Here is a 22,834-nt window from a genome sequence, read left to right as displayed (position 1 = left end):
CCACCCTTCTGAGTAATACTCCTCCCCACCCACTCACTATATATAAGGGTCTGGTGACTTCTGTTTCAGTGTATCTGAAGAAGTGTGCATGCACACGAAAGCTCATATCAATAACAAACTTAGTTGGTCTCTAAGGTGCTCCTGTAAGGAATTTTTTTTATTTTGTTTTGACACTTAAAAAGGTAAAGGACCCCTGACAGTTAAGTCCAGTCACAAACGACTCTGGGGTTGTGGCACTCATCTCGTTTTACTGGCCGAGGGAGCCAATGTTTGTCCGCAGACAGTTTTTCCAGGTCATGTGGCCAGCATGACTAAGCTGCTTCTGGTGAAACCGAAATGCTGTTTACCTTCCCGCCGGAGTGGTACCTATTTATCTACTTGCACTTTGACGTGCTTTCGAACTGGTAGGTTAGCAGGAGCTGGGACCGAGCAACGGGAGCTCACCCCCTCGCGATGATTCAAACCGCCGAGCTTCCAATCGGCAAGCCCTAGGCTCAGTGGTTTAGACCACAATGCCCCCCCCCCGGGTTTCTATATACACATATACATCCATAATAATCTTTTTAAGAAATGAAGCTGAAGTATATGAGTAAACTGCCTGGTTTAATCACTGTGGGCTAGAACTGGCACAGTTAGAAATTATCTGGAGTGCTTCTGACTCTTTTGAGAATATATCCTAGGACTGATATAGAACAAAGATAGCTAGAGGGCCTTTTTATGAGTCTGCAAAGGAATGGCAGTGCAGTGCAGCGCCACACTTGCTGAGTCATTCTTTTCTGTCAAGTCATGGAAAAATGTGACTTGCATAATAAGCATAGTGTCACTCAACATCATTAGTACCGGGAGGCAGTGAGGCAATTTGTGAACAGTTTGCAAATCCTGCTATTGTAAGAAACTGCTATAATTTCGTATAATTTTATATGTGTAATAGCCATGTGCCCTTAGAGGTTAGCTTATTATATGTGTCGTCCTTCAAACAGCTAATATATACTTCTAAAAATGAACTTCACTTTTTCAAAAATACTTCATATAGTAAAATAACCACTTTCCATTTGTATTTGACAAAGTCTACTCACATCCATTACTATGTTCTGGAATACGACGTCCAGAAGTTGTTATGCTGCTTGGTATAACAGAGTGTGAAAGGAGGCTATATATTTTACTTATTTACAAGATTTCTATACCATCTGTCAATATTATTTTTTTTTCATTCTGTGACATATTGTTAAATATTATACGAACAGTTAGGAACCAGCCAACACAAAGTGAAAACAGAATCGATCAATACAAGAGCAGGATTGTTATTATTTTATTTTTAAAAACACTTCAGCTTTTGGTAGCATATTCCTTTTGAGTGATTTGACTTTGCATGGAAGTCCGTCAGTCAACAGGAGACATATACACCAAGAAAGCATTTGGTCTAGTTCGTGATGCCCTTCCATCAGCCTTAGTTAGCATTGTTAAAGTCTGTTATTGGGCTCCCCATTGACTACTCCAGATGTGTGTGCCTTAAAGCAGTAATGGCCAAACTCAGCCCTCCAGCTGTTTTGGGACTACAATTCCCATCATCCCTGATCACTGGTCCTTTTAGCTAGGGATGATGGCAGTTGTAGTGCCAAAACAGCTGGAAGGCCAAGTTTGGCCATCACTGCCTTAGAGAGACATGATGTTACCTGGCAGAATAATACAGTTTCCATGCACAGAAATAAAATGTCAAAGGTGGAGCTTTGAGGGGGGAAATGGACCTCTGAGAAGTGAGCACATCTAGCACTAAACTTGTCTTAAGATGCATGAATATCTCTGCTGTCAGGTTTGTCATCTTCTGAGAGAGAATATTCTAGCTCATGCCACAATCCTCACCTTCTTTTGTCACTTTTAACTAGCAATTCTGAATAGCAGAGTAATGACAAGCTGCATGTGGCTGGGGAGCATCAAAGTGCTCAGAGATTTGGTTTAGAAAAGGCTGCTTTTATGGCAGATTTTTCTCAGGCAGCTGTTCAGTCACCTCCTCTTACAATATCTAATAGCTTAAACGTCAGATCAAGACTGTTTGAAGAACTGAGCCTGTCTTGACTCAGGTATATCAGCCATTCTGCACTGATGCTCATTTTCCTTTTCGCAGGTCGTCATGGCGATGGGGCCTACTGGCCAGTTGACACAAATCTGATCGACCGAAGCAGCCTTAATGGTAAATATGGACTAAAACCATTTTCCTCTGAATTGGCCTTCTTTGTTCAATACAATTAAACTCCAGAATGTCTTTGTTATCCGTGTCCCCCTCCTTGTCTCCACTTTCATCAAATCTTTCTGCATTCATCAGATGGAATAATACATTTTACTATGGCACAGTCAACTGCAGCTGTCGTAAACAGGCAACTTGGCCTAAGAAGACATAGCAAGATGCCTTATACTGAACCAGCCCTGCTGGTCCCTCTAACTCAGTATTGTCTAAACTGACTGGCAGCTGCTCTCCAGGGTTTCAGAGAGGCAGTCTCTCCCAGCCCTACCTGGAGATACCAGGAGTTGAACCTGAGTCCTGCATGTAAACAGATGCTCTGCTTCTGAGCCACAGCCCCTACCATAACAGTCAGAGTTTGTTGGTGAAATTATGAGAAATACGACTTTGGAGAATGCCCAGCTTTCCACAAGGCAGCACCACAAGGATTCTTAACACTTAACATTAGTACAGCATATTGACAGGTCATAGGAGCTAAAAGCTGAGATACGTGGCCCTGTGAGCCCCTTAATGGCTTCCATCAAGTCAGCAGCTCTGGGATTTGCAATGTCATCTGGCGCTAGATGTTTTGAACCACAGCTATCATCATCCCTGGCAATTGGCAACGCTGGCAGAGGCTGATAGGAATTGCATGTTAGTTTGCATTTCTTAGTGCAGAAAGTATGGATCTGATGTGTAGAGATCTTTCCTATTCTAATTACAGTGGTACTTCAGGTTACAAACACTTCAGGTTACAAACACTTTGGGTTATAAACTCTGCTAACCCGGAAGTAGTACCTCAGGTTGAGAACTTTGCCCCAGGATGAGAATGGAAATCGCGAACCGGCGGCACGGCGGCAGCAGGAGGCCTAATTAGCAAAAGCACACCTCAGGTTAAGAACTGTTTCGGGTTAAGAATGGACCTCCGGAATGAATTAAGTTCATAACCTGAGGTACCACTGTAATTCAAGAGGGTTTTGGAAGGCTTCTCTGTGTGAAAGAAACAAGCAGAAGGTTCGTGGTGTTTGGGTTATTCCTTCAGAGAAACTGAGTACAGCTGGCTTAAGCTGAAATGCTTTCTGGCTAGCCATCCCCAGATAGGCTTCCCATATTTCAAAAAGTGAAAATCCAGACACAAAAGTTCTTGAGGGTTTTTTTTTGGGGGGGGCACAGTTGTTGAGCTTTTTTTTAATCTTGCCCAAAGTTTTTGAGCTTTTCTTTTGCACAATCTCAAAAAAGAAGTTTCCCAGCTATTTTTAAGGGAAATCACCCAAATCTAGACTTCTGACATGGGTTGCCATACATCTGGATTTTCCAGACTTTGCAGCGATTTCCGCCCAGACACTGTTTCCGACTGCCATATTTAGGCTATGGCTGGGACATGCAGATGTATGGCAACCCTATCCCTAGATCTGCATGTTGTATTTCTGTCCAATCCCTTTTGGGCAAGCAGATTTGCATGGCGCTAATGCATTTCATCCTGTGAGAGTGTTGTTGATCAGTGTTTAAGCCAGGGGTCGTCAACCTGGTCCCTTCCACCCACTAGTGGGTGTTTCAGGATTCTAGGTGGGCGGTAGGGAGTTCTATGGCACAAGCTGAATCCTCCTTCCATCGAGCACTGGTGGGCGGCAAGGAAATTTTACCATCAAGAAAGATGCACTAGTGGGCAGTAGGTATAAAAAGGTTGACTACCCCTGGTGTAAGCTCTAGTGTCCACCGCTATGCTGCTGTCATGTCCCATGTATACATGGAATCACATTGTGACTTTTCACTGTCACCGCAGCTCCAGCTCCCCGGGGAAATCATTTATTTACCTTTACAACGGCTCAGCAGATCAGTTTAGATACATCTTTTTTCCCCAGCATCATGCTTTTGAGCTAGGTGAGCAAGCAAGGTCAGGAGAAGCTTGAACAAAGCTTTCAAAGAGTTGTGACCCAACACACAAGCTAGGAAAACAGATGACAGTGATAAGGTATTAAGCAGGATGGAAGCCTGCAATAAATTTACAGTCCTTTCCCATGTGAGGGTGCCATCAGAATCACTGGAGCAAAAGAGTCTCTATGAGAAAAGAAAGTTCAGGAGATTAAAGAGGGGAATGGAATAGATAATTGGGGGAAAATTCATTATTCCTTGGCTTCTCCTAGCCATGACAGAGCAGTCATTATATGCACTGTAGATTTAGCAGATATAAACTGCAGAGCCAGGGAATTGCACTGTGTTAAGAAGCAGGCCCTATTTTGTCTCAACACCACCCACCCACACAAATCTATATTAGTATTGCTTTAAATTGGCCAACGCAAATCCTTTGTTTCCTTTGGTACAATGCCAGCCATGAAAGTGTATGGGACACTCCATGTGTTGGAATCTGTGCCTCCATTCTGACACACCCCAAACAAACCTGTTACTCAGATCCCTAACAAAATACAAGGTGTGACCAGAAAGTTCGGTGAATGGTCATAGAAATCGAACAGCGAGAAATATTCAAACATACAATCGGCATCAGAAACCCACAAAATGCACACAATTGTGTATGGAGATGAAGCTGTAACTCGAAAGACAGTGTATGAATGGTTTAAGCATTTCTGTGAAGGGTGGCAAACCATTGAAGATGACTCTTATTCTGGCACACTGTTGACGAGCAGAACGGCAGCAAATGTTGACGGAGTTTGTGAGTTATTGATGCAGGGTCGATGTTTTCTGTCCGAATGGTGGTGGAAGCATTGCATATTCCACGTGAAATTGTTACTGAGGATATGAGTTGTTCTACCCTCCATATGAGGGATGCAGGTGGCACTGTGAGTTAAACCACAGAGCCTAGGACTTGCCGATCAGAAGGTCAGCGGTTTGAATCCCCACAACGGGGTGAGTGCCCATTGCTCGGTCTCTGCTCCTGCCAACCTAGCAGTTCGAAAGCATGAAGTGCAAGTAGATAAATAGGCGGGAAGGTAAACGGTGTTTCCGTGCGCTGCTCTGGTTTGCCAAAAGCAGCTTAGTCATGCTGGCCACATGACCTGGAAGCTGTACATCGGCTCCCTCAGCCAATAAAGTGAGATGAGCGCCGCAACCCCAGAGTTGGCCACGACTGGACCTAACGGTCATGGGTTCCTTTACCTTTACCTTACCCTCCATATGCTCTCGATCTGGCGCAACCAGATTTCTTTCTTTTTCCAAAACTGAAATCTGCACTGAAAGGGCACAGATTTCCCAACATTTCACACATCCAAGCTTCTGTGACGAGGGAACTGAAAGTAGTACGAAAAGAGGACTTCTCCGGAAGTTTACAACAGTTCTATGAATGTTGTCAATGATGCATTGTATTAGAGAAGGCCTACTTTGAAGACCTGTAAGGTATACATGTTCGAATATTTCTCGTTGTCCGATTTCTGTGACCATTCACTGAACTTTCAGGTCATACCTTGTAGGAGAGGCTCTGCAATACCCTGTGACCTTTCAGAAACCACAGGGTAGCACCCTAGGAAGAAGAGTGAGAGTTCATGGCAGACGAAGCACCACATCTGCTCTTGTGACAGCCAGGGATGAAGGGGAAACAAGTACGTCAGTTCCAGAGGCGCCATTGGAGCCCCTTGTTGGATGTCACCCCATTGCATTGAATGGGGCATACAGTTGTACAAGTCATATTTGCCTTTCAATAAGAAGAGCTTCCTGATGGATGATGTCTGAAATGGCTACTAAAATTGCTCTCACACGATAAAAATGATTTTCAGATAATTAGAAAAGAACATAAAATGCATGCCGTGAGGTTTGTTTCCATTTTGCTCGTAAAGGCTCCTGATGGGACATGTAATTTTAATTAAGCCTGACCTGATATTGCAAGTTGTGGAAGAAAAAACCCCTATGGTTTACAAAAGATTTATAACTTCTGATCATTATCAACTTCAGTTAAGGAATGCTACCAGCTTCTTTCCTTTACCACGCCATACCTAATGGGGATTCATGAATTTAAAAGAAGAAAATAAATGTAACCTGAAGGTTACATAAAGCCAGCCTCAAAAATGGAAAATTAGTACAAGACACATAGCTGATTAAATCAGATGGGCTGTTTTTTTCTTCCATACACAAGATGAGGAAGCAATTCTTGATTCTGTCTTCCTTTTTTTTAAAAAAAAAGTAGCTTATCAGTAGATAGATGACTTCTACTTTTTTGTATTTTAGGTAGCTAAGTCATAAATGGTATCAGTAAAACCTGTTTAATTAGGTCTCCATGATGTTTTGCACCTAATAATTTTCTTTATCAGAGCCTGGGTAAATCAGGGGTCTCGACTGTTGATGGCAATGTACATTGTCAGTGGTGGAAACCATATTGTGTGCATTAAACTTCACAGGAAGCCAAGGACTTCTGGGTTTGTTTCCCAGGATTTGAAATGTGAAAATCGTTTCCAAGTTGTTGGTTTTTAAAAAATAAAAAGACAGAAGATGTCTTGAACCCTCTGTTCACAGGTAATGGTGGGTACAAGATAAAGCTCCTATATGAGAAGCCCTGTAGACTTTGTGCTATGAGATCTCTGGTGTAAAGTCAGAAGTGCTCCGCAATCTCATTTGCATCACTATATCATGTGTGCAGAGCCAAGTAAGCTTGGATTAGCGCAAAGGGAAATCAGTTTATATCCAGCTAGTCATGTTGCACCCTTTGGATTCAGATGATTAATACCTGCAGCATCACTTGAGTCTGTGGGAAAGCAGCTTCTGGAAATATAGCATCAAATCAATCATTCTCTATCGGTTTTAAATATTAAAATCTTCTAGCTTTTCAAGCATTACATTTGTAGGGCGGGGGGCTTTACATTACAGTGGTAAACACATGAATGTCCTGTAAAGCCACAACAAACTGTATTTATTGGGAAAGCACACCAGATGGTTAGAAACAGTGTCATATGAAATGTCTGCCATGTGTCAGAAATGAAGCCATTGATGTGGAGGCTGGTCTATGGAGTGAGTCATTAATGTGTAGCAGCATCCCATGCAGACTGGATTCCACTTTGTGGTTTCTTTTCCTACTCTTGTGTGCATTAGTGGAGGTCAATGACAGCATGCACATGAATGCCTTGATTTAGATCAGGGACCCCCCAAACTTGGCCCTCCAGATGTTTTGAGACTACAGTTCCCACCATCCCTGACCACTGGTCCTGCTAGCTAGGGATCATGGGAGTTGTAGGCCAAAAACATCTGGAGGGCTGAGATTGAGAAAGCCTGATTTAGATAGAGTCATATTGGCATGGAAGCCGGCTGGCTGGCTGGCTGATTGGTTGGTTGAGTTTATTTATATGCTGCCTTTCCATATTAAGCTGTGCTCAAAGCAGCTTACAATTTTAAAAAAACAAAACTCCACAAAGCATGGGTTTTTTATTGTTATTTTTTACAAAATCAGTTTACAAAACATGTTTCAATGAATTCAAAGATCAACAGTTTAGCAAACATAGAATAAATCCAGTTATAACCTATAAATATTGATTTATTTATTGCATTTATATCCCACCTTTCCTCAAGGTTAGTGCACACAGGTCTGCTCCTCCCCATTTTAGCCTCACAACAACCCTGTGAGGTAGGTTAGGCTGAGAGTGAGCGACTGGCCCAAGGTCGCCCAGTGAACTAAATGGCTGAGTGGGGATTCAGAGTCTGGGCTCCCAAATTCCAGTCAGACATCCTAACCCAGCCTTTCTCAACTTTGGGACCCCAGATGTTGTTGGACTACAACTCCCTTCATTCCTATCCAGCATAGCCAGTGATCCAGGATGATGGGAATTATAGTTCAGCATGGAGCCTCAGCAGCCTGGCTTAACTGATGAGCTGAACTGAGCCAAGTGATCTCCTTTGGAAAGGACTGGAAGCCTTAAAATGAATTCTGGAGTAGGTGGTTTAGTATAATAAAGCAAAGAATATTAAACTTAACCAGCATGGAAATGACAACATTTTCTTGACATGCTTTAGCAGTGAGAAACATGTCATTATATAATATTAAGGTAATTACTCAAGGATTTCTTTTTTTAAGAAGTGTCTGAGTTGCAGCACATAATAAGAAGAGTTTATTTTTTCTATTTTACTTGTTCTTTCACCAGTATGGAAATAAGGTTGAGCGGCCAGTCAAAAAAAAAGAAGTATTGAGTTGGCCCCACCTGTAGAGTTTCAGCCATGGTAGTCCTCTGGATATTCTCCTGAGCCCATATAATGATCCAAATGATTCTCCTTAGAATAAAATAAGCACCAATACCAGGGTAGGTAGAGGTCTCACAGGGTGACAACGAAGCAGTCACAGCTCACACAGGTGTCCCTATTCTGCTCAGTTCTGCTCTGCCCTCCACACTCAGCACAGCAGCAAATACTTCGGGGACCTAAGTGCAGGGAAGAATGAAATTAGGTGCACAGTTCCTTGCCATGGTTTTGTTGGCACAAACAGAGAAAGCTCATCACACCGAGCTTGGTATATACATCAATGATTCCTGAGAGGAGAGCGATCATAATTTTGAATCAAGGGTGCTGTACCAATATATTAACATAATTTGTGACAGATTGTGAGCTGAGTGATAAAACAGGCACTCGGATTAGACAACAGATGAGGAGGTTCATTATACCATAAACACCACTGGGCAGGAAAATAAGAATCCATCTCTCCTGTTCTCCCATCTTCAAGGAGATAATGTTAATAAAATGATGGGCACCACCAATTGCTAACTAAATGGCTGCTAGTGTGAAGTAAATGAAATGGCTTCTTCCTTTCTGTGTTGTTATTTAAGACTTAGGAAGTGCCTGAAATTTCCCAAGAACTGTCAGGGGTCTAAAGATAAGATAATTGCTGCTTGTAGGCTAAGTATTCAATTGATGTGATACAAAGGAAAGAGGCAAGAAGGAAGCCTGTACCTTCACTGGTTAATGACTGGCATTAGGGTGCTGTAGGGTTCACTGGATTCACCTGAGCCCTGAGCCATATTGGGCCATTTTGGAGGAATCCAGGCATTGGTTGGGTCATGTTGAAACAGCCCCAGATTACTATGGGCCAAGTTGTGCATCCCAGAGCAATCCAGGGCTGTCATGGGGCATCAGAAGAGTTAGGATTTGATACCCCACTTTATCACTACCCGAAGGAGTCTCAAAGCGGCTAACATTCTGCTTTCCCTTCCTCCCCCACAACAAACATTCTGTGAGGTGAGTGGGGCTGAGAGACTTCAGAGAAGTGTGACTGGCCCAAGGTCACCCAACAGGGGCATGTGGAGGAGCGGAGACGTGAACCCGATTCCCCAGATTATGAATCTACCGCTCTTAACCACTACACCACACTGGCTCTCAGGGAGGAAGGAGAGGTAGGCATGAGTAGGAAGAAGGAGAAGCCACAAAAGGTGGAACCTACTGGACAATTGCATTATCACAAGGGAAGGTAGGATGGGAGCCTTTCCCACTCTGCCTGCCCTTCTTCCCACCAGGCCTCTCCTTCTTCCTGCCTCCTGAAGCAGCACCACACAAGATCTAACTCTCTGCAGTGCTGGTTGGTGCTCCATCGCAATGCTGAGAATCTTCATTCAATTGGGTAATACCCTGCAGGATCAAACCTGCCTGGTCTTGGTTGGAAGATGGGGATATCTCCTTCTCCCTCTACCTCCCTCCTCATCATAAGTAAGAAATTGGGTTTTAACAACCCTTAGCCTTACCTCTACTAAACAGCTTCAGGCATGGATCCAGGGTGGAGCAGGTAGCCTTGGGGATGACCCTGGACAGGTCAGGATGATTGGAAGGGAGCCACAAAGTGGATTGGGGAGGCTGTGCACAGTCATTCCTCCTAGGAGGCAGAATTCGAAGCCCTGGGGACGAGTGGCAGAAGCTAGAGTGTGCCTTCCTTCACCTCTGCTCCCCCAATTGGAGCAAAGTGTTCTACCAGAAAAGTTCTCCGCACCTGCTCCTTCTCTGACCAATGGATGGGTATCTCCCCTTTTCCATGATGTGTCAAAGCATAAATTCCCTGAGTTTTATGGCCCCTTTCCCAAGCAAGCCCTGTTCTTTAGAGCAAAATCCACATGCACTTGGCAGGTATTAAATTGTATCTGTTTTTTATAGGTGGGGATGGGGCATAAGGGGAGTAAATTTGTGCCAGTGGAGTATTATGTAGTTTGTCTTCCTACACATCAAAATACATCAGATATTTTTCATAAGCCATGATATTTCACTGCTCAGATCACAGGATGTGTTTCTGCAGTATAAAACATCTTACTGACGTGCAAAAAAGAATTGCTCCTCATAGAAATCCATAGAAATCTTTGCCAGCTCTCACTCTGCATAATAGTTATGTTTCAAGTGATGCCCACATGTGTCAACATACATATTTTGAGATCTTCAGCCCAAGCAAGAGGAACTTGGCCCAAATGTCTGGTTTTCTGTGGACGCTCCTAGAAAAAAAGCTTCAAGTTACAGACAACAAACTTTTCCAGTTTCTAAGTTCCACTTTTACAGTTTAAGACCCTAGGCTCTCAGATAAAAAGCCTATTCACACAATCTGTTTTCAAGATGTAGAAGTCGCTACAGAGTTGCAGATTTTTGCCTTTTATGTCTTCCTCCCTCCCTTCCTCGCAGTACAATTATCAACATGTAAGTTCTGCTGGGTTGTAAGATGAAAAGAAAACTGAATCCTAGAAAGTTCTCAAAAGCTAGTGGTAGCTAGTGATAAAAAGTCACCTGAAAAATGTTAATCGGAGTTGGCTTTCAATCAATTCCTATTAACATTTTCGGATGATTTTTTTTCTTTCATTCATTTATTCTCATCCTTAGGGAGATGACCAAAGGCCAATTCCTATTGTCCTCTTTCATGATTCTTTACAGCAGAAGGAGCTAACCTTTGGCCTTCCAGATGTTCTTGGACTCCAGCTCACATCACCTCCAGCCATTAGGACCAACTGTTGGGATGATGGGACTTGTATTCCAGCACTGGACCACAGCTTAGCCACCCAAGCTTTATAGTCAGGTTGACCTGGTCCTCCTTAACTTTTTAGCAGCTTAAAGGAATCAAAGAAGGCTTCAGTAGTCATTTGCTAAAGGTTCATGCTTCCTTATTTTTTCATTTGGAAAACTGTGAATGCTACATTATAGCTGTTTGCAGTCTTTCAGGACTTTTTATGTTCTTGCAGAACCCCCCATTGGGCAGATGCACCCTCCTCATGGAAGTGTAACACCCCAGAAGAACAGCAACCTTCTTGTCATCATCGTTGTCACCGTTGGGGTGGTTACTGTCGTGGTGGTGGTGATTGTGGCTGTGATTTGTACCAGGCGTTCATCAGCACAGCAGAGGAAGTAAGTAACTGGAAAATATCCCTGTCCATCAATCTTTCCATCCTGCTCTGGAGCAAGTCAATCAGAGCAAACCTGGTTTTTCCCCCACCCTAAAGTAGAGTCCGTGCAATGGTGAAATATGCTTAGGAATCCAGATTCTTCACACAGTCTCATCACTTTTGTGGAACAAGTAAATGTCAAATTCATTTGATTTAGCGGCCAGGAAAGACAGCCCCAACACTTTTTATATAACTCAGGCAGAAATCCAAGTTGTAAAGCATGCACACCCATAATGGCAAAAATACAATAACATAGGAAACAATGGGGCTTCTTTACCTGTTGGAACATAAGGAGTTGATAGAGATCTAGGGGGGATTTCGCACATGGGATGCATGCGCAAAGAGCACATCGTGGAGGATGCACTGTTAGAAGTTGGCTACAAGTGGAACTTTGTAGCTGACAGGCCATTCTGATATGGATGTGGTATATAAATTAAAAATAACAACTGAAGAGCTGCAAAGAATCTCCCAGAATCAAAAGCCAGAACCAGGCTAGAATCTGGGACCTTGAGATCAGTTATTTGGGTAGTATTCAACTACATTATGCTTATTAGGAGCGGATGGCGCTGTGGTCCAAACCACTGAGCCTCTTGGGCTTGCTGATCAGAAGATCGGTGGTTCGAATCCGCATGATGGGGTGAGCTCCCATTGCTCTGTCCCAGCTCCTGCCAACCTAGCAGTTCAAAAGCACACCAGTGCAAGTAGATAAATAGGTACCACTGCAGCAGGAAGGTAAATGGCATTTCTGTGCGCTCTGTTTTCTGTCAGGGTGTCCCATTGCACCAGAAGCAGTTTAGTCCTTCTGGCCACGTGACCCAGAAAGCTGTCTGTGGACAAATCCCTTGGCATGAAAGCAAGATGAGCGCCGCAACCCCATAGTCGCCTTTGACTGGGCTTAGCCATTCAGGGGTCCTTTACCTTTTACATCATCCTGAGATCCTGAAATCACTTGACATAAATCAACCAAGACTAACTAACTGATTTCAACAGGTCTACGCTGTGCATCTTAATCAGATGCCACCCTTTGTTTTTCCTTGGAGTGCATTCTGGACTGAAGGTTCCCAGGGTTCTGACATCCTCCCATGCTTTTTGGTGGGTCAACCCACCCAGACAACTCATAGGTTTCCCATAAGCTTGTAGAACTATAAAAGCTTCAGCATCAGAGTTGCCAGGGAAAGAGCATAGGCCTTGTCTGGATCCTCTCCCTGATTTTTGCATTCTCTGCTGCCCACTGAATTTCCCCCTTTGTACCTTCAGCTACTCATCCTGTCTTCTGCCCAACATCACAATGCCTAGGGACATCACAAATGAGGTGGGAGGAAGTAAAGCGAAACCAGAACAAATGCGAAGTGACTTTTGTATGCCTTATACTGCCAACTAGTAGCATTGAAGAATGCATTAGGAAACTTTAATAAGCTCTGTTAAGGATAAATTATGTAATTAGGGTGAGGAAGCAGTTTCAAATGGAGCACTTCGGCAAAAGATCATAAGCCTATCCAATACACATAAGAGACAAGTTATTGGCTTACATGGATTCTGAGTTTGTTATAAAATAAACTCCCAGAACCAGAAAGAACTCAAAAATCCATATGGCAACTTGATCATAGGAGAGTGGTCTTTCCTCCCATCCCTGAAAAAAAGCATCAATCTGTGACTATTATATTAGAAAGCTATCTGGAACAAAGACAGGCCTCACTAGTAATGGGAGGGAAACTAAGTATATGTTAAGAATGCCTTCTGGCACAGTTATAACTTATCACGACAAGCATCTATGGGCCTGGATCAGGCTTTGAAGCTAAGGTGATAAAAATGAGAATTAATATCCTGGCATTGAAAGAACGTAGCATCACTAGGAAGTCTGCCATTTCCCCCGTGGGATATTGTTCTTCTTTTCGCTTTGCACTATTTTTCCAGCACTCATTAGCTATGGCATTCTGCTTTAAAATCTTGACTCTTTTCTGCTAAGCGCAGACGTGGTTGGGCTGTGTATGACCATAGGAGAGCTTCACTTCCCGTCCAAGCCCTTCTGTGACAGCATGTAAAGCAAGAAGACACATTTGCACAACATTATTTCTTGTTTCTAAATACGATCTATTCCTTACTGCCTTGTGCATTGATATCAGTTGAGGCCCCTTTATGGAGCCATGCGAAACAAAAGGAGGCAAGTATTTCATACCACTGGCTTACATGCAGTTGGGACCAATGAGGCAAACTGAAATCGGTATCCTTTGGCTTCCTTTGTACCTGTTTACAGCTGTGTATGAGCAGAATCCCTACTGACGGGAGGACTGATATGGGGCAATAATGGCTTTAAATTGGCAAGACAAAAAACTGCATACCAGCCAGCTATTGAAAGACCTGATGGTAATGAATAATGAGCTCTTGTTTCACTTGTTATTTGCCATTACTGCGCAGCCTCAGAGTACAGCAATATGATTAGGAAAGCAACATTATGGCAAATTTGATACAAAACTCTGGCTGGAATCCAAAGAACCCGTGCATAAATAGAAAGTGCTTTCACATGTGGAGGGAAGCTTGACAGTTTATTGCTCTAGCTGTGAACCCTTGTGCTGGGTTGAATTCTACTCCAGCAGATGTCCCACTCGCTAACTAATCCAAGTTAAACAGCAGCAGCAGTATAGGGGGAAAGTTGTGCCACTAAGGCAGTAGCAAGGCTACACAATGGCACTGATCACAACCAGGGTGGAAGAAGAATATTTACTCAGTCTAAGTAGTTTTCTGCCTTACTGGAATCTCTGGTTTCTACTTGAAAACTGAAATTTTAGAACATTCAAGGCAGCACCACATAAAATGTGTTTGGCACAGTTCAAGGTGTACTTCTATTCATTTAGAAGATTCTTGAAAGCCTTTAGCTGTGCATACCAAACAAATGCAATCCTTCATTTGTTATGTTCATTCATTCATTCATTCATTTTATTTCCATACTGCTTTATAGTTTTCAGGGGGGAAATCTCAAAAGTGCTTTATAGCCTACATTAAAACATCAGACAAAACATTGCAAAAAAAAAAAAAAGGAATATGGAAGAAGGTCAAATATGCATTCAAAGAAACATAATTAACAAACAAAAAGTTATCTTAAAGCAATCAAATACAGAAGACAAGCAGTCCTGAGAAAAGGCTAGACTAGAACCCTTGTCCCTGACAGACTAGTATTTAATAAGCACTGAAAAGAGGGCAGTGAGGGCATCTGCTTGCTCTCAATAGATTCCCAAGTGTAAGCAATGCCACACTAAATTAAACTGTCATGTCCCCTTCATTTAGTCTGGGTTCTTAAAAAATAAAACAAAACAAAAATCTACCATATAAATTGTTGTATCACAGAATAAAGGCATTGCAAACTGGTCCAGATTCAGCAGAACAGATGAGGCTGCCTTATATTGAATTAGTCCATTGATCCCATCGCTGGTCAAAAATTTCATCCAAAGATCTCAGGGCGGTTCACAGTATAAAAATGCAAAATAAAGCCATAAAGTATATAATATAAACATTAACAAAAAACCAAACAAGCCAATAGCCCCTCCCACCACAAAAAAACCATTCTTCTCGCCATGCTGCCTGACATAAATAAATGGATTTGGCTCACTGACTCACTCAGAACAGAGCCAGGTTGACCTACATTTATATTGCAACAGGCTGACAAAATTCATTATAGAAAGTTTGCAGGGAGGTATTGCTTCCTGAGAAGTCCTGGAGCTTGACAATAATTGAGAACAAAACTCAAACCTGATGTTTATACAAGGAGAACATACATTTGGATGACTCATTCATTTTCATTTCTTTGTTATTGATGTCCTTTCATTCTATAGTCTTGTCTCAGATTTCTGTCACTGCTTATTATCAGTGAGACTGGTGGTAACGTGCAGAAATAAACAATGTACTGAATGCTAAATTTTCTCCTTTTAAAGTCTTTAGGCAGCAGTAGTGTCGCTGATGCAAGACCGAAGATCTGTCTGGAATGACACACTCATTATTTATAACCTCTTACTTACAGTTTCTGGGAACATTGCTGAAGTTTCTGTGGCGTAGCACAAATTAGGTTGAATGAATGGTCATTTGAAAAACCAATCAAATCCCCCCAAATAACAAAAGTTGACTTGACGTTTCAAATAGAGCTTGCACTGTACGTTTGTGGCATGGATGAGGAACCTCCAATTGTTGCTGGGCTACAGTTCCCATGATCCCTGCCCCCATTGGCCATGATGGCTGTGGCTGATGGGAACTCGAGTCCAACAATGTCTAGAGGGGAACAGATTCCCCACCCATGACCTACAGAACTAGAGTCATAGATAAACATAGACAAGACAATCCACATGTAGCTTCCATTTCCTGGACATGGTAATACTAGATGAATGACATGGTTTAGCTTTGCATGTAAAGGTAAAGGGACCCCTGACCATTAGGTCCAGTCGTGACCGACTCTGGGGTTGCAGCGCTCATCTCTCTTTATTGGCTGAGGGAGCCGGCGTACAGCTACCGGGTCATGTGGCCAACATGACTAAGCTGCTTCTGGCGAACCAGAGCAGCGCACGGAAACGCCGTTTACCTTCTCGCCGGAGCAGTACCTATTTATCTACTTGCACTTTGACATGCTTTCGAACTGCTAGGTTAGCAAGAGCTGGGACCAAGCAACAGGAGCTCACCCCATCACAGGGATTTGAACCGCCAACCTTCTGATCAGCAAGTCCTAGGCTCTGTGGTTTAACCCACAGCGCCACCCGCGTCCCCTTAGCTTTGCATGTAACCCCTTTTAAAAGAAATCAATTCCATATTCTATGTAAACAGCATCCTCAGTAATGTGCTATGCGGGTAAACTGCTTAAGAGCACTTGCTTTTTCTCATATGAAAAGCGAATTTTTTTAAAAAAATGTGAAGAGTGGTCAGTTGCACAGACATCCTAAGTCATACAGCAAGAGAACATATTGCGATTAATATTCATAAAGTGGTAAATGGGATCTGACACTGAATGCTTCCTTGGATAAAAAACACACACACATTTTAATGTATGTCAAAAATAAATGCAACATATGCTGCATAACAGAGGGGGAAGTGTAGATGCACAAGCCAGCTCTACTAATTAAAGGGTTGATGCTACTAATGGGTGGTTGTTGCATCATAAAGAACGCATTTCTAAAAGGGGAACTTCACACTATTCCCTCTGTTTCTGGAGGGAGCTGTTTTAACGGTTGCATATCATCTGGTTAACAAATGACTTGCTCTGTCAAGCTGCAGGCCTGCATCCCTTCAAACCACGATTGACATTTCCTCTCATTGGACTCCTTCCATGCATCCTCCAAACATATGCTGTCAGCGTGGGGCCTGATGTCTAGCTGGAAGGGGTTGGCAGGTAGCCTCAGCTGGAGCTAAAACTGGTGTCACTTTATGTAACAGAAGAAAGCATATGATATGACACAAGAAGAACCCTGCTGGGTCAGACTGGAGACCTATCTTCTCCAGGGTCCTGTTTCACAAACTGGCCAACCAGATGCAGCAGCCATCTATTGCTATTGCTTCCCAGCATATAAAGAGCCCAATCCATGTAGCCATCATGACTAGAAGTCATTGAGAGCCTTACTCTCCGTTTGTCTAATTCCCTTCTAAAACCATCTCACATGAGCACTTCTCTCTGGATCCAACTCTATAAAAAGCAACAGCAGCAGGTTATATTCAAACTTTTTTTTAAGTCCTCAAAAATAAATGCCTTATTTAAGTTCTTATGGACATCTGAAGGAACTCCTTCCAGTTATTCTAGTTGAATGTATTTACCTCTGCATTGCCATTGTCTAAAAAATGAATTGAGTAGTTTCTATTGACCATATATATATAAACATACATGAGCTACCTTCATACTGGGTGCAAAACCTGGTCAAGCTGAGTAAATCTCCCAATCTATGGCTATGAACTGGACCTCTTGACTCTCCCAAATGACTCAGGAGATGCTTTTTTGGTAGAAGACCTAACTATGGATGTATAAAGTCAGTTTAGTAAACCCACATAGGTTCACTTTCCTGTCTACTTAATGGCTTGCCTTAACTCTTTATTACAGGGACTGAAATCCTTTGTCAGCTGGGACTCCCATTACACTTTTAGACCAAGCAGAAACCAGGCATCTGACCCCATGCCCTTGGGAATTAAAGATGTCATCCTGGTCTCAAGAGGCATAAGAGCTTAAAAGGCAGGAGAGATAAATCACAGGAAGCTTTCACAGAAGACAGGATGATCAACAGATCAAGACATCTATCACTGTATACTATATTGGAACATTGCCCCAATGGCATCTTCTCCATGCCATTTCTATAATACAAAGCCTGATTTGTTGCATGAACAGTTATTTTGCACATTCCACTGTTTACTTTCTCTTTAAGAAAGGTCCACCTTAAAGGCTACCACTGCTACATGGGAGCTGAGTTGAAGCAAAGGAAATACGAATTGGCCCCACCCCATAGCTTGACCAATCATGGCTAGGAACAGCTAGGAACTAGGTGGAGTCATAGATTTTAAAAGTGTAAACTCACCCACACTGGCCAGATTTGAATAGGCTAAGAAAAAATGTTAGTGAATTTCACCCTTGCAACCCCCACCCCAGAATTTTCAACAAAATATTCCTCCCATTTCACTTCCTATTATTATTATTATTATTTATACCCCGCCCATCTGGCTGCGTTTCTACAGCCACTCTGGGCGGCTTCCAACAGAATATTAAAATATAATAACCTATTAAACATTAAAAGCTTCCCTAAACAAGGCTGCCTTCAGATGTCTTCTAAAAATCTGATAGTTGTTTTTCTCTTTGACATCTGGTGGGAGGGCGTTCTACAGGGTGGGTGACACTACCAAGAAGGCCCTCTGCCTGGTTCCCTGTAACTTGGCGTCTTGCAGCGAGGGAACCTCCAGACGGCCCTCGGCACTGGACCTCAGTGTCCAGGCAGAATGATGGGGATGGAGACACTCCTTCAGGTATACTGGACCAAGGCCATTTAGGGCTTTAAAGGTCAGCACCAACACTTTGAATTGTGCTCAGAAACATACTGGGAGCCAGTTTAGGTCTTTCAAGACTGGCGTTATATGGTCTCATCACAACTAGTCATGAGAATTTTGGGAGCCTGAAGACTGAAGCCCTGATGATGCAAATAGTATTATCTACTGGATGGAAAGTTACACAGCATTGAAGTACTTCAGGTGTTTTGACTTTCCACTCTTTTTCTCTTCCCCAACAGAAAACGTGCCACTCACAGTGCTGGCAAGAGGAAGGGCAGCCAGAAAGACCTACGGCCCCCAGATCTCTGGATACACCATGAAGAGATGGAGATGAAGAATATCGAAAAGCCAGCGGGTTCCGATCCAGTAGGAAGAGATTCCCCGATGCAGAGCTGCCAGGACATCACCCCAGGCAGCCACAGCCAATCTGAAACTCAGATGGGCAGCAAGAGTGCCTCACAGTCTGGTAATTATGCTACCCGTACGAAGGGCCAGTCAGCACATGCATAGAGATTGTTGATGCTCAATTACTAAACCCTCTATGACTCACAGATGAATGTGTGAATGGCCACCACTGTTGTGAATTTCTGTTTGGTTTGGTTTAATGAATGAAAGTGATAACCTGATCTTACAGTTATTTATATGATAAGTAAGGGTGTCTTGGAGGAAAGGTGGAATGTAAAAAGCAAAAATAAATAAAATCCCGCAGTGAATTTTGGCCCTTTGGCCCATGTCCCCTCCCCCTCCAAAAAAGTGCTGAGCTTAAGAGAAGTTTAAGATTTTTTGCTGTTGACTTTTCTTTCTTGATTTGCTTTGTATTGCTGATTTTTGTGTATTCTGAGCCTCCTTGGAAGAAAGGCTATACAGTGGACGCTCGGGTTGCGAACGTGATCCGTGTGGGATGCACGTTCGCAACCGGCAGCGTTTGCAATCCGCGTCTGTGCACGCACAGGTTGTGATTCAGCGCTTCTGTGCATGTGCAAAGTGCAATTTAGCACTTCTGCACATGCGCAACTGCGGAAACCTGGAAGTAACCCATTCCAGTACTTCCAGGTTTCGGCAGTCCACAACCCCAAAAAAGCAACCTGAAGCAGCTGTAACCCAAGGTATGTTACAGTTGTTTATAAATATATTGCATTGATCTGCTGCCCTTTCCCCCAAGGAGTTCAGGGTACAGTGGTACCTTGGGTTACAGACGCTTCAGGTTACAGACTCCACTAACCCAGAAATAGTACCTCAGGTTAAGAACTTTGCTTCAGGATGAGAATAGAAATCACGTGGTGGTGGCGGTGTGGTGGCAGCAGGAGGCCCTATTAGCTAAAGTGGTGTCTCAGGTTAAGAACAGTTTCAGGTTAAGAACGGACCTCCGGAACGAATTAAGTTCTTAACCAGAGGTACCGCTGTATTTTATTCTGACAACCACTCCATGAGGTAGGTTAGGCTGAAGCAGAAGGACTGGCTCTTGGTAACCCAGTGAGCTTCAGGGCTGAGTGGGATTTTGGTAGTTCACCACACCAGTTGGTAGTTCACCACACCTCAACCAGTAGAAGAAGAAGAAGAGTTTGGATTTGATATCCCGCCTTTCATTCCCTTTAAGGAGTCTCAAAGCGGCTAACATTCTCCTTTCCCTTCTTCCCCCACAACAAACACTCTGTGGGGTGAGTGGGGCTGAGAGACTTCAAAGAAGTCTGGCCCAAGGTCACCCAGCAGCTGCATGTGGAGGAGCGGAGACGCAAACCCAGTTCCCCAGATTACGAGTCTATTGCTCTTAACCACTACACCACTACAGTGTAATGTATCAACAGAGTAAGCACAGCCCCATCAGTCTTCAGAGATTTCCTGCTCCTAGACAGCTTCTTCCAGATTAAGGGGAAAGCCCTCCTACACAGATCATAGCAACAAAGTTTTTATTGTCTGCAGATGCAAGGCAAAGCTGAGCACTGCTAATTACTATATGCAGTTCTTTGGGTCCTTGAAGTAAAGATACATATGTACAGAGAGATCCACTAGCACTAGCACCATTCTAGCTAACACTGCTGTGTAAAACCCACAGCCTCTTCCCCTGACACTCACAAATTCAGAGTCAGACCCCAACAGCAAACAGTACAGCAACAGGACTTGACAAGACATAGTGAAAGCAGTGCCCTAGAGACTGTTATAACCTGTCTACACATAGCCATATTTCCTGAACCAATGGGAGGGCGAGCAGCTCAGCAAGTCATGCACTTGACCTCACTGGTGTTGCTACGGCAACCCCAGTGCGCCTCGCACCCTTATCTCAGAACATCCAGACATAGGGGATGTGCTCCTCAAGACATGAGCCCAAGCACTGGGTGATTTAACCCATTGTTCACATTATACCAACATGGTCACCCTAGTCCAACTGGTCCACCTAATCCCTGGTTCAGGCACCTGGTACGGTCACCAGCGCAGACCTATGTTTATGTACATGTATTGCATTATTTGCAAGGAGCTCATGGTTGATTGGCACAACATAGCCCAATGAGCTTCAGTGGGGCTGAGTGGGGATTCAAACCCTGGTCTCACCACTCATCACTCCAACCATTATACCACACTGCCTCCTTCATTAATATGGAGCAGAAAGTGTGGGCAAAGTCCATGATTGGTTATGCCAATACAATTTTTGCAAAATGCAGCCAGAGGACTTTCCTACTTGAGGCTGCGTGCTCTTTATTCATTTTGGTCCTTAGCTGGAAACTTTGCTAATTATATCCATGGCCCGATTTAATCGGTGATGCCGGTTGGGGGCAAAAATTGTTTATCCATGCATCAGTGTTTCGCTTAGCCAGCTCCACATTTAAATTGGGCCTCCAGCCCATTTGGATGCCAGGATAGCACCTGCTGGGGCCACAGATCCCTGGCACAATTAAGGGCCCAGTTTAAACATGAAGCCCACTGCATGGAATTCGTAATGATAAAGCAATTTTAGCCCAATCAGCATCGCATTTAAATCTGGCCTTGGACATTCCAAATATATCATTATTTCTGCAAAGCATGAGCAAAAAGCAGATCTGAAGTCAACATGGAGAAAAATGATATTTACATAGTTCAAAGGTCATTCGAAGCTTAATGAAGTGCTAACGAGCTTCAACTGATTTCATTTAGCAAACCTTCCACTGGCAAAACTACTAATTGATACTTTAGGATCTAGTTGGGTTATTTATGTCAGTATTTAATATAGCAAATGATGCATACGGCAAAAAAGATATCTGCCCAGCTTCCTTTACCTAACCACATTTAGAACTAAAACATTATCTCATTGCATTCATCATTAGCCTGCCAAATCTTCAAGAGCTTAATTTGGGGTAATATTAAACCATTTTTTATGCTCGTAACTCAGCTAAAACATTTAAATCTGGTGCCATTAAATAGAGAGCGAGACTTATTTTTGTTCCCAAATACACTGCATAGACTCTCATCTCTATAGCAAATGGCCCTGAGTAAATGGGTGATTATACGCCGCCTTTTAAACACTATGGCCAATCACACAGAAGGCAGAATGCTGATTTGAGCAAATAATTAGCATGTGGGAGTTTGGCCATCCCTGCAATGGAGTTTTGCCGTGAACTTGAAGGGAGGTCGGGAACAAACAACATTTTAGGATGACAGTCAGGGTCTCTTTCTCTCATTTTTGGCAGTGTGCATTTTACTGCAGCTACAAAAAGGCATGACCGCGAAGCTGCGATGAAATTTCATAGAAATGAACTAACATTAAAAGTCAATTGCAAAAAAAGGGGGAAGCAATTATTCCTGTTTCAAAGTGGTCTTTCAAATATTCTGTGGTACTAGGAGGAGGTGATGCTTACCAAGTGACCAGCATTTTCCATCTAGGAAGATATGGGGAAACTTCTATCTTGCACGCAGCCCTCTTGCGGGGGGGGGGGGATGAGGGTACCTACTCAGATTGATGTGCAGAGCCCTTGCTCATTTGACCTTTATATTTCAATCTCCCAGCTCCGGACACAGAAGAAGTGGGGAGCAGCATGTCCACGTTGGAGCGGTCACTGGCGGCCCGCAGAGCAACACGCACCAAGCTCATGATTCCAATGGACTCACAGCCCAGCAATCCTTGTAAGTTGTGTGTCTGCAGCCGGGGTGGGGAGCTTGTGGCCCTCCAGATGTTGGACTTCGCCTCCCATCAGTCCTGGCCAGCATGACCAATGTCAGGAATGATGTAGCAAAGCTACAGGTTCCTTGGCGTAAAGGATAAAGCCCAACCTAATTCTGGAAGGGACACAAGGGATGCATGTGGCGCTGTAGGTTAAATCACAGAGCC

The 22,834-nt window shown here is 43.3% G+C and overlaps 1 protein-coding gene across 3 annotated transcripts in view; it reads left to right on the top strand.

Moving 5' to 3' along the window:
- The window catches only part of DCC (DCC netrin 1 receptor), a 947,660-nt gene that overhangs the window by 889,042 nt on the left and 35,784 nt on the right, over positions 1 to 22,834 (top strand). For all 3 annotated transcript variants that reach the window (XM_083702567.1, XM_083702566.1, XM_083702568.1), the window contains exons 22-25: positions 2,123 to 2,188; positions 11,341 to 11,503; positions 18,777 to 19,003; positions 22,513 to 22,629. In XM_083702567.1, coding sequence (XP_083558693.1) covers positions 2,123 to 2,188; positions 11,341 to 11,503; positions 18,777 to 19,003; positions 22,513 to 22,629 — 573 coding nt within the window. The remainder of the gene's footprint in view (positions 1 to 2,122; positions 2,189 to 11,340; positions 11,504 to 18,776; positions 19,004 to 22,512; positions 22,630 to 22,834) is intronic.

Source organism: Podarcis gaigeae (assembly GCF_964106915.1).
Source record: "Podarcis gaigeae genome assembly, chromosome: 11".
NCBI classification, from domain to species: Eukaryota; Metazoa; Chordata; class Lepidosauria; order Squamata; family Lacertidae; genus Podarcis; species Podarcis gaigeae.
The sequence above is the reverse complement of the archived record's forward strand: the minus strand, read 5'-3'. Positions and strand labels throughout refer to the sequence as shown.